Here is a 16,116-nt window from a genome sequence, read left to right as displayed (position 1 = left end):
TCAGATAAACCAGTCTTTGCACTTACATCACTAAAATCATATAAATGTTCATAATTTTTGTATTGATACAGCTTTTCTTTATTTCTTCTTTGTGGATGAAGACCCATGAGAACAGCCCATTTGAAGCAGAACTTTTTGCATTTTGGAGATAGTAAACTTTTCTTACGATGTAACTCGGGTGGTAGTCGAGTTGTGCAGCAGCCTCCGCTGTGTTCCTTCAACTTTCCGATTCGTATTTCGAGAACTTTTACTTGATCGAGTACCCATCCACTTCCTCTTTGCGTGAATTGATCAATTGAAAGTTCAAGTTTTTCAATCCAATCCTTCATCAAGTCATCAAAATTATGCATACTCGTTAATCTATGCATTTCCGAAACTTTGTATATTTCTGTAGAATCCATTTCACCATCAGTTTTTTGTTTGATGAATTTGAGGAGTACGCATGCTTGCACTTTAACTGAACCCAGCTTTTCAAGTATGTATTTCAGCAGAGCTTCAATGTTTCCATTTTCGGTCGATAAAAGGTTTTCAATTGAAGTCCAATTCTCTGATTTCACGTAAACTGCAAGCGTGTTTTTGTAAGCCTTTTTGTGCAGCTTGAATGTAGCGAAATCACCTAAATCTGTTGTTTTTCTGTTTTTACATTGTATGAGATGGTTCAAAAAATCTAATCTATTTAATTTGCGTTTACATTTTTCACAATTGATAGTTTTACATCTGGTTTTGTGTAGAAGCAGAGACTTGTGTTTCATAAACTTTTCACCACATGATTCACAAGAAAACATTTTTACAAGTGAAATTTCATCTCAGAAATATTTGCTTTAAATAAAAATTCGACAACATTTTTGTGAGCGCTCTCTTTTTTATTTTTTTTTTAGTAAAACAAAAAAAAGATTACAAGGAAAATTTGAGTATAAAAGATAACATAGTAGAAAAAGATTGAATATTGTGATTAAATTTTAGTGTTTGAGTAAACAAAGTGATAAAAAAATCAAAATGTGAATAAAGAGTAAAAAGCAGCAAGATAATTATTCATAAATCATATGAACCATTGCAGCAGCAATACCATCAGAGACAGAGTTTGAAATCAGTTTTTCAGCTTCATTTCGAGACAAGCAAATTTTCGTTTCTTTGTAATCTGTTTTGAGCTGAACCTCTACGGAACCATCCAATTTAGCATGACCTGAAACCTTTCTTCCAATACAAGGACTGAATTCAAAGTGATTTACCATACCATTGACAGCCGTCTCCATCTTTTGCTTAAGCACTTCATATTCTTTGAATTTCAAAAATAGTCCAGCTTTCGTGGGTATAAAGATTTTATTTCCCTGCCACATACCTTCTTTTTTACGGCGAATGTCCACAAAGAAAATCTCACCATTTCTTTTGGGTTTTTGCACAGCAATCCATAGTCCAGGAGAAATTTCAACAGATAAAAGTTGTTCAAACTCTTCGTTAAACTTTTTACGATGAAAAGATTTGTTTGGTGAGGGCGATTGTTCACTGTTTGAGTTCATGTTGAGCACAAGTCGGAAAGTAAAAACTGAATGAAGAAAAGTTTGAAAGGGTTCTCTTTTTATACCTAAAGTCCAGACGATCCAAATCCCTTCTCTCCACGCTCACTACAATCAACTATGTGTTCCACCTCGATTAGTTCGGGAAATTCCGCATTTTCAACAATCAACTGCGCAATTTTCATATCTTTATTAATGATGAAATGTCTATCCGAACAATTGTGAAGGATAACTTTGATTTCGCCAGTGTAGTCAGGATCTATTACGCCTCCATGGACAATAATACCTTGAGATGCAAGGCCAGAACGTGAAGCAATTCTAACGTAGGTTCCTTCAGGGGGTTTTACTTTAATTCCTGTTTTCACAATTACTGTCTTTCCAACGGGTAAAATCAAATGTTCAAAGGACTTAATATCAAAACCAACTGATCCAGACGTAGCTTTCACGAGTGGTGAGGCACTTGAGTAACATCGACTGAAGAATAGAGACATTTTGTGAAGTTGAATAAAAATCAACCCAACTTTTATATGTAATCTCTCAAGGTTCAGCTCACACGAATTATCTCTAAATTTAAATACTTTACTTCTAGTGGCCTTCTTTTTGTCACAAGAATTATACTTAATCTCCTTGCACACTCAACAAATTAGATACGAATGTGTAATTATCACAATAATTGTGGGAATTTTTCGACAAGGTAACAAGCAACTAAGTTAAAATAATGATACATTAGCACATACTTACGCTAACAACCAGCCTTTAATTCAGGTTGTAGATCTGGAATCAAATACGTTATCAAATCCATTTTTGTAGGATCATGCGAAATTTCTTTATAATGCATGACGATATCTTTTCTAAGTTGATAAATTGAGTCATGCTTGGCTGAATATTCATCCAACCTAATACCAAAGAAATCCAACGCATAAGCAAGTTCAATTTTCTCGCTCATTGATAATTTCTGATGAGAAATGCAACCAGTCCAGAAAAAGTGAAGGATTACGTCACAATAATACGGATCGACTCTTTCTGTTTAAAATAAATTAGACAGTTTGAAATTCCAAAAATAACGGAACTTACCTTTCAGGATAAATGAATTATTTTCCTGTCTTCTAACAGGACCAATCAAAGATCCTTTCAAACTTTTACTAAAAGAACTGTTGGGAAAACAATTGAAAAGTCTTTTTGTGAAACAAGGTTTCAAAATACGTAGCTTCTCACTATCCAAGTATAACAAGATATCTTTATTTGCTGGTTTCCATCTAAACACATCAACCAAGATTTCCATGTTGACTTTGAGATGTTGCAAGACTGACTGAAAATTTTTCAAAATTACATTTCTTATATACGCGATAAAAATGATACAAAATTTACAAACAAAAACATTTATTAAAAAACAAAATGAAAAACAAGAGATAAAAAAGATACGAAAAAATACAAAAAAAAAAAATAATGAAAACATAATGTCATTGAACAAATAAAAATATAAAAACAATAAATGATATACAAAAAAAACATAAAAATATTACAAATACATTATAAACTGGAAAAAGATAACAAAACATAACAAACATTGATCAAATGATTATTATCAATTATCAACAATACAAAGAAAAAGGGAGAGAAGATCATCCTGCAGCTGCAAATGATCCTTGGTAACGAAGAAATCATCAGCTTCCATCTCCATCAGTGTATCAACAACGTTGCAGCACTCACGGCGACATTCCTTTTTCAACAAAGATGAATCCAAAACGTTGTTCAAGATCTTTTTCATTTCCTTCAACGATTCTCCGTAGATATATTTATTCTCCCTTACCATTGTTAGTAAGTGTAGGATTTTTTTATGCAGCGGTTGCTTTTTGGTTAGAGATTTTCTTGGGAAAGTTTTCCGTGCTGAAAATCGTGCCATTCTAATTAAATAGAAAAAACGGAAAAAAAAGAAAAGAAGTGATTAGATAAATGTACAATGAAAACAAAAAACAAAACAAAAAAAAAATAAAAAAGAAAAGAAAATGTTCAAAAAACAATCAAAACATACTTAAGGTGAAATAACATAAATTCGTTTCTCAATGTTTGTACGGCATATTGGACATCCTTTTGTCTTTTTCAAGTATAAATGCTTATCACAATGAGTACAAACAGCAAGATGCCGGCAAGGCAAATATAGAATGTCAAGTTTGTTGACTAAACAAACACAACAAAAGCTCTTTTCAATATCATATGCATCTTTTCTTATATATGGACAGTGTGGTGAAAGAATTTCATGCAAATACTTTGGTGAAAATGGCATAGTTCCTTCAGTACCGAGCCGACAGAAAGCACATTGAACAGTTTTTCCATGTCCGGTCCAAAAGAAACCACTTTCAACAAGTAGATTTTTGCTCCTTGGTGCGATTGTTGTTCCATTGAAAGAGTCTAAGCGGTTAGTACGAATCATGTAAAGTTGAAAAACCTTCTCTGGATTCACCCAAATTTCATCTGTTATTTCTTTTTCAAAAATATCATCATTTTTATTGATTTTAAATACTGGCAAAGTAACAGGCGCTGCAAAGTTATTTTCCAAGTGATCTTTGGGCAAAGAGTAATAAGAAACTTTTTTATTTCCGTCCAAACAAAAGGCAAAGCCTCTGTCTCTACCGTTGATAAACGAACACTCTGGACTAAACTGTTTATGTATTTCATCCAAGTCTGTTTCAAGCAAAGATAAAGGAATTTCCAACCCACAAGCAAAACAACAAGCATTCGTTTTATCCTCTTTGCAGAAAAACCCCTTTGAGATTATTTTATCAACTTTTGCTTTTGGAAAATCAGTTGTTTCGAATGAAGTAATTCTATGGTCAGCATGTTTCATTTTCAAATACAAGTGAAGTGAGGCAACAGCTTTTGGGCAGGTCCAATGCTCGATAATTGGTGAAAGCATATTCTAAAAAAGTAATAAAGAAAATTTTATTAACGTAAAATTTCAAATATTACATTTCTTTTCATTTCAATGTCGTTTTTGATCTTTTTCAAGATATTGCAATGATTCTTGCACTTAGAAATAAAATGTTTCTTATATTTACAATTAACTAACCAATTCATTGCTTGGTCAACTCTTGGACAATTATTTTGAGCAGCAAGAATACATAAACTGGAATTTGTGAATTTCGAAGAGAAATCGTTAACAATTTTTCTTTTATCTATTAACTTGATTTGTTTTATGTTTGAACATGATTTACAATGCAGAGTTTTATATTCAAGTTTTTTATGAACTTTTTTCAAGTATTTAACATATTTAGAAGCCAAACAGGGATTACCAGTCTTCTCAGTGGGACATAGTAAATCTTTCGGGATTTTCGGGTAATTTGTTATTGGGACGATTCCGTGTTTCTTGAAATAATCATTTTTATTTGGAGCACGAAAACCAATATTTTTAGTGGGTTTAGATAAGTTTTCAATTATTATTTTCATTGTCGAGACTAAAAAGACAAATGAGACAAATTGTTAGAATTTTACCAATGAAGTGATTATCTATTGAGTATAATCTAAAATTCTTCTACGAATCTCTTGATCAACAGATGATAAAAGTCGTAAAAGATTTCGTCGTGAAATGTACAAGTGATAGGCTTCAAAATCAACAGTGATAATTGTTTCCAGCGTAGAATGGGTCAAATGAGGCGGGGTAAGTTTTAAAATGGTGAAAAAATCAAGGATTGGAATGATAAAATCAGCAAGATTCAAAATTTGATTTTTTTCGTTCGCATTAGTAATTGTATTAGCATGAACTTGCGTGGCTGCATCTTTTTTTCTAACAAACAACAAAGATGTTGGATTTTTCCCAGGAGAAACTCGATACATTGCACACCTATCTGGAAATAGTCAGCAATAAGAATTTAAAATTAATAAAGACGCTTAGCTCGAAGAGAACAAAAAAAAACATAAACGAAACAGAAGCAAACAAAAAAGTTTCAATTCACAATCAATATCAACTAACAAAGTGAGTTCGATCGAAAAAGTTTCAATTCACAATCAAAAATCACTATCAAAGTGACTTAAATCAAAAAAGTTTCAATTCACAATCAAATTCAATATCAAAGTGAGTTCAATTAAAAAAGTTTCAATTGACAATCAAAATTCAATATCACAAGTGATGAATGTCAAGAAAGTTTCAATTCACAATATACGCTAACAAAGTTAAGACAATCAGTAAAAATTCAAATCTCAAACATAAATCAATTGCAAAGCAAAGACAAATAAAAGAAGTTTCCATACACAATCATTATTCATCATCAAAGTGAAGAAAGTCAAAAAAGTTTCAGTTTACAATCAAAATGCAGCTTAAAAACAAAGTCAACCAAAAAAGACAATTTATAATAAACAATCAGTGAAAATAAAAAGACAATCAAAAGCTTCAGTTCACAGTCATAATTCATCAACAGAGCGAAGACAGTCAAGAAAGCTTTGATTCTCAATAATAAATGACAAACAAAGCAAAGTCAAACAACAATCAACAGTATAAGTAAACATAAAACAAAAAGAGACTTACGTTTTACCGATGCAAGACAGACAGATAAACGAAAAATCAAATAGAACGAACCAAGCAAATTCGAACCAGATGACGGCTTACAAAAGATACAAGTATCAAGGGACAAGACCGAAGATTTGTGGAGACCAAAGCAAACCACGTCGGATCAGAAATGATAGAAAGAACGCAATACGCCGGTGAAGTCAAACAAGATAAAAATACATAAAAGACTAACGGATTAAAGTTAAAACAAAAAACACGATGAAACACAAATCCAAAGTTTAACAACTAAAAAATGCAAAAAAAACTATTTTGACTTGCACAAAACAGAAGAGTAAACTTTGTTCTGGTGAACATGAATATGAATATGAAGACGATTTCGTTCTGTATTTATACTTTCCCACAAGGACATGTTGTTTTGAAACAATGTTTCAATTCTGTTTTGATAATTGCTTAGTTAATTATTTTGTTTAATTAATTGTAAATACAAAACTATGATAAATTGCTTTAACTTTTCTTAAAACTGTCTGAAGGACAATCATAACTGTAAAAAGCGTCTAGACTAATTATCAACATCTCAAAATTGAATTAATTGCCTTATTATTTATGCAAAACAAATAAAAATCAAGCTTCAATAAAACATAACTCGAAAACAATAGGAAATTATAAGGAAATCGGTCTCAAGGTAAATATAATTTTCAGACAGTTGAGAAAGTACGTTTAATTGCAGGAAAAAACCGTCTCAAGGTGAGCGTTATTAGCAGACAATTGAGAGACAGTTACTTAACAATAGAATGAACTTCAAGGTTGACCCTGAATCAATCAAAAATATGCATCTAATCAAAAGGAGTTATCTTGTGCACAGGAGTTATCTTGTGTATATTTACTACTACTGTTACATTAGGTTAAATGGATTCTTTTTTTGGTTCACCTTGACATTGGTTTGTCAGGATGAAAAGGTGGATACTTGAAGATGAAAGGATGAAGAGGCAAGAAGAAGATGAGTAATGTTGAAGATGTTGTTTTCTCAATCATTTTCATTTGCTTTTCGCTTGACATTATCAAAGAAGAAGAAGAAGATGATGATGAAAAAAAAAGAATTGAAAGAAAAGGAAAATGTCTCCATTTTTATCCTGAATGAGGATAAGATGATGATGAGGATGATTAGGACGAGAATGATTGAACCAAAGAAGATCTGTTTTCTCATGCAGATGAGGAATAAAATAAATTCATAGAAAATGCTTTTTTCGATTTTTTGTTTTCTTTTTACTTCTTCCATCACAAATGAAAGTCTCAATTTCGGGTTCCTCTCAACTCTTGAACCTTTTCTTCTTCTTTACATATCATCATCACCTTATTTTCCTTTCACTTTATCCTCATCTTTCGCCAATATTTTCCTCTTAAATTGAACCATTCAAAGTCCACGAAGTCCCTTTCATCTTCATACTTATCTTCCCTTTCATCTCGATTCACTCCATCACATTAAGATATTCAAATCATTTTATTGATCATTGTTTACACCTTGATATCAACCTCTTTCCCTGTTCAGTTGATAAAACCTCATTCAACTTTTGCCAAAAAAAAAACTTTTACTCTTTCGATTGAAACAATTCTGTTAATTGCGTGATTCTGTTGAAGCAAATATGCTCAATTGAATTGGTGACATTCATGATTGATGTAAACATGATAAATTAACTGAGGAGTTAACATGATAGTTAACCGTGTAAAGAGTGGCAGTGATTTGAGAGAAAAAAAAAGTGTCAAGAAAAAGGAAGATGAAACAAGATGGAAAAGATGAAGATGAACATTTTCGTGATAACCTGCATGCACATTGTACCAATGAAAGATGACAGGTTAACCTGGTGAAACATGGCGATTATGTAAACATGAGAAATTAATAAGCACAAGTTGAATGATAATTTGCTTAACATCAATTGTTGGTAAAACATTGACAATCATTTCAACAGTCGTCAAGTTTATCCTTGCAATTGTCGTCTTTTAATATTCTGTACTTGAATAGTTGATACTTTATTTTACCTTTTTTAATAAACATTTTTCGCTGTTGAGAAGAAGAAGGAAAAAACTCGTCTCTTTTGCTCTTAATAAATATTTACCTTATACTATTAGATGTATTCATGTGTTTACTTACAAGATTATACTCATTCACAGTTGGAAATATTTGACTCAATTGATATGGAATGGGAGAGAAAACTTAGCTGACAAAATCATGTTAAGAACATGAATTTGTGAGTCAAAGGAAAAGTAATTTTTTCTTCGCTTCTCTTCTTCTTCTTCTTCACTTATCATCCTCTTTCAAGACTATTTTTATTTTGTCAAATTATTATTTTCCATGTAAACATGAACATGATTACAATGTTGTATCATGATGCAAGGATTATTAAGAATTGAGCTTTTCAACATTATCATCAAAGTATTGATTATTTGGCAACTTTAAGTCGATCAGTTTAAATTAAAACAAGCTTCATAAGACACTTAACTCCAAGTAATAATTAGCTCAATACTTAACTTTATTTTGCTAAACGTTTTTAAATAAACTAGAAAATACGAAAATAATCGATTCGATTTTTTAGCCATGAAAAGGAATGCCCTTATCGATGGATTGATCCAAATAAACTGATATAAAATTGTTGAACTTTGGATGAAAATGAATCTGAATATTTGATTGAATTGTGAGATCTTTGCAAAAACTAGAGGAATGCATCTTTATTCATTGACTAACTCATTGGTTAACCCTTAAATCTGGTTAGTCGAGCCATTCGATTCCATGTTTATTTGCGATTTGATAACGAAAAGGTAAATTCAGTGTTTTTTCCTCTCAATTGTTTTATCGAATTAGTTAGAACTGATTCAATGAAGGTTATGAGTAACAATAAAACTTTATCTGAATCATTTGCTAGGAAAATGTTGAAAATCATTTTTTGTTTTCTGCAAGTTTCGACTCGAAATTTGATTTTGTCTGTAATTTTACTTTGCCAAAACCTTTGTCGTACATTTCAAGTCAACTTTTATTCAAGTGTTATCATGCCATCAATGAGTATTCATTTTTCATGAGGTTCAAAATTTTCAGTGGCAAACTTTTTCCAAACAAAAGTTGAAATAGAGGTGTTCGATATGAGTATTTGCATCATATCGATAAAAATCATATCGTTTACTTTGATATCGATCTTATTTGAATATTCATATATCGATATTTATCGATAAAATAATTGAATATTGTACATAAATGACGCAACTTTAGAAATAAGAGATAAGTTAGGTCAGGTGTGACTGGATAAGTTTTTTATGATTGAATAGTTTAAGTAGTAAGTTAAAAGTATCAAATCAACTCCTTCAAAAATTGAAATGAATGTAATAAAGACTGAAAATAACGATACATAAAACTTTTTGACCTGAAAAATGGCCAAGAACTTCAACGATTTTTTTCGAATATTTATCGATATATCATACGAAATATCAAAATATATCGAGGCCTGAATATCGATTTTTATCGAGTATATTGATATATCGGAACACCTCTAAGTTGAAACAATGAATCTCATCAATTGTTTATATCTGATTTGGATCAATTACTTGTTTAATATTTTTTACACCAAAACTTTTCATCTTTTCATGAGCTTTTTTGGAAATAAATTGATTCCTGAAAACGGGAATTTAAAGTCGATTTTCAAGGTTTTCAAGTTTAATATTCAATTTGAAATTCAACTTGACCAAAGACTTACATTTAACTTGAAGCAAGAATCTTCTGGACACTGAATTAGGAATACCGTTTGAGGCAATGCAAAGGTAAGCACCCATGTGAACCCGTGTTACTCGTGAAATGGTCAACGTTTCACCAGTCACATTATGAACTGTGAAAGAAAAGAAAATTAAATTTATTTTTTCGCTCTTCTTTTCGCTTCAATCAATAACAACTTTACGTTTCGATAAAAGTTGATTAAAAATTAGTAGTGACAATAATTTTCATGTTCAAATGGTGATGAAAAATGGTTTTATTAATAATAATCGTTTTGGTAAATGTTTGTTGAAGTGAGAGTGAAAAAAAACGAAATGAAATAAAAGTTAAAAAACAAAATTGAACAGGGAAGAAGGCAGAGAAAGATGAAGATGATAAAAAGTCTATCAGTGAGTTAAATCCACCATAAATCATTGGATCGTCTCTATTGCCAAATACAGAAGAAGAAGAAATGAGAATGATAATCATCATGAGTACCTGTATCTGTGTACGTTGAATGATTTCTTAAACATGACTGGGAGTGAAAGATAACATGGGAATAAGGATGAAACCAGGGAGTGAGATAACTGGGAATGAGCAAGAATTTGAAATGATAATAATATTAGAGTAAAAACTTGTAAATGGATAAACTGTTGTATGTTTATGAAGAGTGAAACTGAAATAAGGGATGGAAAAGCAAAAATAATTGAAATTGGTTGAGTGTGATAAGAGGTTGAAATAGGAAGACAAAGATGAATATGAGGATGATGATAAGAGGGGATGAGGAAAGAGGAATGTCAAGAAAACTGTCAACTTAACTGTTCTTTTTTTTTACTCTTCGTTTTTTGCTCTGTATTTATATGCCAATAGAGATGGAAAATGATGAAGTTGGATGGAAAAAAAAGTTCAGTATAAAGATGGTGAAGAGGATAAGGATATGAGAGAGAAAACAATAAACTTGAGTTAAGCTTAGTTGATGATTGTGTGATGGTTAAAGATTAAGACGAGTGTGATCAACATGATGGGAATGATGTGAGAATCGGAAAATAGATAAGCTTCTCATTAATGAAACTTTCGAGTTTTGCCTCTTCTTTTTTACCTTTTACGATACGCTTTTTTGACCAACTTACCTATGTATTTTTTTCCTTGACTATTGTGCAATGGAATCTCTTTTTTGTCTTCTCTCTTCCAAAGGATTGTCGGACTTGGATAACCTTTGGCTTTACATGTTAACGTGGCATTGGATCCTTCATTAAAGACGTAATCACTTCGATTGTCACCAATTATGGTTGGTGGGTAAACTACATCCAGGTAGCCAACTTGACTTCTCATTGGAACAGTATTTACCTGGCACATGTAACCACCTTTATCACTTTCAGCGACACTTTTTATGGTTAATAAAAAATTACGGTTATCGGTTACCGTCAGGCCAACTCGATAGTTTCTTGTAATAATGTGATCATGAATTGTTAATATTCCCTTATCTTCAACTCGTAACCAAGCTACCTGTAGGAGGAGAAAACAGAAAATTTGAAAAGGTTAAAAGGTAAAATCAATGTTCGACTCGAGCAAATTATTCTTGAAATTAAATGTTCAACAAATATTTATAATGAAATGCTGCAAGTTGGATAATCACACATCAAGACCCTAACTTTGCCTTCTGCTCAACCCAACACACTCACTGTACTGCATCACATCCTTCACTTCATTCAGGTAGATTCAGTTTACGCAGGCAACTAGCCAGCCTTACACTAAGCATCGACCTTAGATCCTTCACTAGACTACATCAACTGAGCCTTATAACAGAACATTACAGTCCACTATTCTGATCAGATTATAATCGATTATCAATATTTGGATCGAAATTTTCCAATATTTATCGAAATGCGAATTGCTTTAAGTTAGATAATCACACATCAAGACCCTAACACTGCCTTCTTCTCAACCCAACACACTCACTGTGCTACATCAAATCCTTTACTTCATTCAGGGTCGATTCAGTTTACGTTGACAACTGGCCAGCCTTGAACTAAGCCTCAACCTAAGACCCTTCACTAGGCTGCATAAACTCAGCCTTGTAACAGGACATTATGATCAGCAATTACAATCGATTATCACTTTTTTGATCGATATTTTTCGAATATCTATCGAAAGAAGAATTGAGTAAAAGACTGAAAAATATCGAGAAATATGTCTAAAATAAATTTAAATAGGTCATTTGGATTTCAAATAATCTTGAAATACCAACTTAATGACCATCAAACTAGTCAGTCTGAACCCTAACCCTAAGCCCATCTTGTACAAACTTAGAGCCACTAACATCATGTGAAGACTGCCCTGAATCATTGAATCTCAACCTTTCCCTTCATGTGAGATGAAAAACCGTGTCTAACTTTTTTTCATGATAAACATGATAGTGTGAGAAATGAAAATTGTCGGTTTCCTTTTTACCATGACAGTGTAAATTATTCATTATTAGCCTGAACTCTAGCAAAACTTGATTCATAAAGTTAATGAACCCCTTAACTGTGCAAGAAATTTTTGTCCTTTTCTTTTCATCCAATTCTATTCAAATTAAATCTCATAGCATGGTAAAGATTAAAATTTTGTCAACCTTCCAACAGCTGGATAAAGTTTAAATAGCAGAACAAAAAATGCCATTCAAAAACTGAACATTAATCTAAAATTATCATAATTGTTGATAGAATCATTCAACAATTGAAATGTTTCTCTTTCGCCTTCTTCCTCCAACAATCAAACATTTTTACCTTTAAATCATTAATCACCTTCACAATGAAACATTAATAACTAATACATTACAATGAACCATTTCAACGCAACAAAAAAGAGTGAAATATTACATCAACAATTAGAATTGATGATTAAAGTAATTGAAATGATAACAAGAAGAGCAACACTTGAAACATGTAAATCAACATTCCCTGTAACTCTGAATCAAAAGGAAACAAAATCAATTAATCCATCTTAACCTAATCACCATGAGATTACTTTTTTGTTTTCCAACCATCCATTGATTCACCTTAACAAATATTAACAGTTAACCTGATAACCATTAATGAATTGAATCAACAACCATTTATTAAACATGTGCAAGAACAAGCTGCAAAATAATGAATGAAAAATCATTTAATTACTCACCTTATATGAACCTAAATCAGCTACAGTACAGGGCAGTTGAGCATCACGACCAACTTGGACAGTTAAGTTTGGAATGGTTGATATAAATTCAGGTTCACTTTCTTTACCTGGATCATCTGTGGAAAAAAATAACAATGAGAAGTTCATGAATATGGTGAAACAAGGCACAAAAACTATTAACAATTGAAATACAACAAACAAGTAATCATCGCAACTATTAAAATGATGATTATCACGATCATCATTGTGATTATCATTGTGATTATCGTCATGATTTTTGATGGGCAAACAATTTGAGGACAGTTTAACACAATTGTATATCAAATTAATTGTTATATTCCGATCACGTTTCCTCGTTTTTTTCAACTTTTTTACTCTCAGTTCTTGTCCTAAACTTTGGACATAACTGTGCAACAGTAATAACTGAAATATCATTTTCACAGATCGTTGACATTGCTCATGAAATAATAATACATTTGTACAAATATATTCATGGTAAATTCTGAAACTTTTTTTTCCTCTTTTCCTTTTTTCATTTCACCTTCTTTTCATCATATCACTTTCAGCATTTTCACTCTTTTTTTACCAACTTTTTTGGCCAACATTTTCCCTTCTCATTTCGAGCCAACTACAAAATTAAATACAAGGGTCAACACAAAAACAATCAGTAACAAGAATGTTTTACTTTCATTTGAACTTTTTTTTTCTCAACCTTTTTCTCTTCTTTCCTGATTCACAGTCTGTTGATCAATTATCATCTGGTGAATGGTTTGTTACACAAAATGCTAATCAATCAAAACACTAAATTGTCACAATGTCAAGAGATGATCAAAGTGATTACAATGAAGCTGTAAACTGAAAGCAATTGTTGGGCGAATATTCTTATTCAACTTTTTTTGATTTCAATTTTTCTTTTTTGCTCAATATCATGGTGAAACTTTGACTTCTTGTTTCAACATTTGCAAACAAATTTACTTGATTAACTTGTTACTCTAAATAATTAGAGCAACTTGCCTTGAGCAAATGTTGCACTTTTAAAAGTTTGACTTTTGTTTCTCGTTCAATTTCAGCAACTGCTTTTCATGATAATTTAACCGTTTAACGAGCAAATTGCAAAATAATAATCAGTTAATGTGTTCACTTGCATTTTTCATTTTCATTTTGCTCATCATAAATGGCCTTAGTTTTTATGCTCATTTTTGCTCCACTTTTGATAGCAAATTGATTGAAAAGTTTTGCCTCACTTTAGGATATTTTATTCAATATGAATGAGATAAATGAATGAACGGATGAGAGTGAATACAAACAATCAAGTAAATAGTTTGAAAAAAGGGCAAAATAAGTTGTCAGTAAGTTATTACATTAATATGTTTATATTTGAATAAAGAAAATTTTCACCATGAAAGAAAAGGAATGAAGAAAAAAAGGAAAAATAAATTTCATGGAAACACACATTTATTTTAGTTGTTCACATGTTTGGGTGAATTAGTAAAGTTGCTTATTTTGCTATTCAACTGCTTTGTTTTTCATCAATTCAAATTTGCTCATTGATTTGTGTGTGTTGATGAGTGAAAAAAAGGGTAAAAACTCAGCAAAGTGAAAAGAAAAACTTTATTCAATTTGTTTACATCTAAACATGATAAATATTGCAATCTGTTAACCAACATTAAGATGCAACAAAAGGCAAAACAGTTTGGAATCAAAAATATTCCAATAATTTACTTTTGTATGTTGAAAGTGAAATGCTGTTGCCTGAAACAATTAACCTGTTGTTGAACCAGTCAACCTTACAATAACATTGCATAAACAATGAATAACTTGTCAACTCAATTGAATCAATAAAACATTTTTGACATGGGTTGACTGAGGTTAACAGATGAGCAAGTGAGCAACTAAAAAACCAATTCACAAGATAATTTTGTTAACTTTGATTAGTTGGTAATATCGTTTCAGTTTGAGGTATCGTGCGTATTGTGCATGTAGCCCTTTAAAAGTAATTGATATCGGAAGAGGAGACATTGATGCATATTCATGTTTTCAATCAGACAATAAGAGCAGAGGACAGAAGAGAAAAGAGGAAGCCCTGACTACTCGAGCCAGAGACGCTAACGAGCTCATCCGTGAGTTTGCAAGAATTTCCCGTGCGAACATGGAATCGATTCAGGATTTGAAAGATCACGACATGTTCTGCGATTATATGAATGAGCGTATGGAAAAGCATTTCGGTTTTCTCAAAGAAGAGTTTGAGAGACAGTATTTGGAATGGGCAGCAAAAAAGCCCGCAAAATTTCCAATAAAAATTGATTTTTGTAACCATATTTTCATATTTTCATAGAAGAAAAAAGAATAAATAGCTTCAATCAAAAATTCTCCTATTCTCTTCCATTAGAAAAATGCTATTCAAAAAACTGCTTTTTTACTCTTGTCCCAGAGTCGGACAAGAAGCGGAAAAAGCTGTCCTAGAGCGGACAAGTTGTCCTAAAGTAGGACTTTTTAACACTACTATAATGCACGGATTTCTCAAGACAATGAATTTTTGAGTAAATTTTTCAATTTTTCATCTTAAGCTTCTCTTCAGTAATACAAGTTCGCATGAATTTCGAGACATAGAAATTTCATGAAGATATGTTATTGATTAGAGAAGCTGCGAGAGTAGACTAGTTGGCCTGACTAGTGGGCATGATTTTATACTACTATGACACCTTCATTTTCCACCTGGCAACTAATACCAATTGATGTTCATTCATATAAATCCCCTGTAAGTTATGAAAAATCAATCATCCAAACTCTAAAATTATTTGATAGGTCAGTATCTAAGGTCACAAAAAAATTTGTAAAATTATGTCTGAAGTTAAATGGAATGCTTGCACAACCTGTAACCAAAAGTCTCCGGACTTTTTTTAAGAACAGTACCAAACTCAACTCAATTAAATTGAATAGAACACTCTTGCAAATAAGCCCAAAATCTGTTATTGTCCTGAATTTCTTTCGCTTGGATTCGGTCATTTAGAAATGTAACGAAACTACAATGTATAAATAAGCATTTACTCAAAATTAAGAAAAAAATTTGAGAAAAAATGTTCATGATGATTTCCAGATAATTCACTCCCAGATTTTGTATTGCAATCTCTTGCATACTTTTCCTAGTGTTAATGGTTTGATCAATAAAACGATTGATAATGATTAGCTTCAACAGTTTTGCTTCTCAAAAT

General features: G+C 31.6%; 1 protein-coding gene across 4 annotated transcripts in view; it reads right to left on the bottom strand.

The window, feature by feature from the left end:
- The window catches only part of LOC107365563 (lachesin), a 78,332-nt gene that overhangs the window by 37,023 nt on the left and 25,193 nt on the right, over positions 1-16,116 (bottom strand). For all 4 annotated transcript variants that reach the window (XM_025162808.2, XM_089270215.1, XM_089270216.1 and 1 more), the window contains exons 2-4: positions 12,905-13,020; positions 10,876-11,251; positions 9,753-9,881 (exon numbers count right to left, since the gene is read on the bottom strand). In XM_025162808.2, coding sequence (XP_025018576.1) covers positions 9,753-9,881; positions 10,876-11,251; positions 12,905-13,020 — 621 coding nt within the window. The remainder of the gene's footprint in view (positions 1-9,752; positions 9,882-10,875; positions 11,252-12,904; positions 13,021-16,116) is intronic.

The sequence above is a fragment of the Tetranychus urticae genome, chromosome 1 (assembly GCF_039701765.1).
Source record: "Tetranychus urticae isolate SD_2017Ah chromosome 1, NJAU_TeUrti_SD_1.0, whole genome shotgun sequence".
Lineage (NCBI taxonomy): Eukaryota > Metazoa > Arthropoda > Arachnida > Trombidiformes > Tetranychidae > Tetranychus > Tetranychus urticae.
This window is presented reverse-complemented; position numbering and strand designations above follow the sequence as displayed.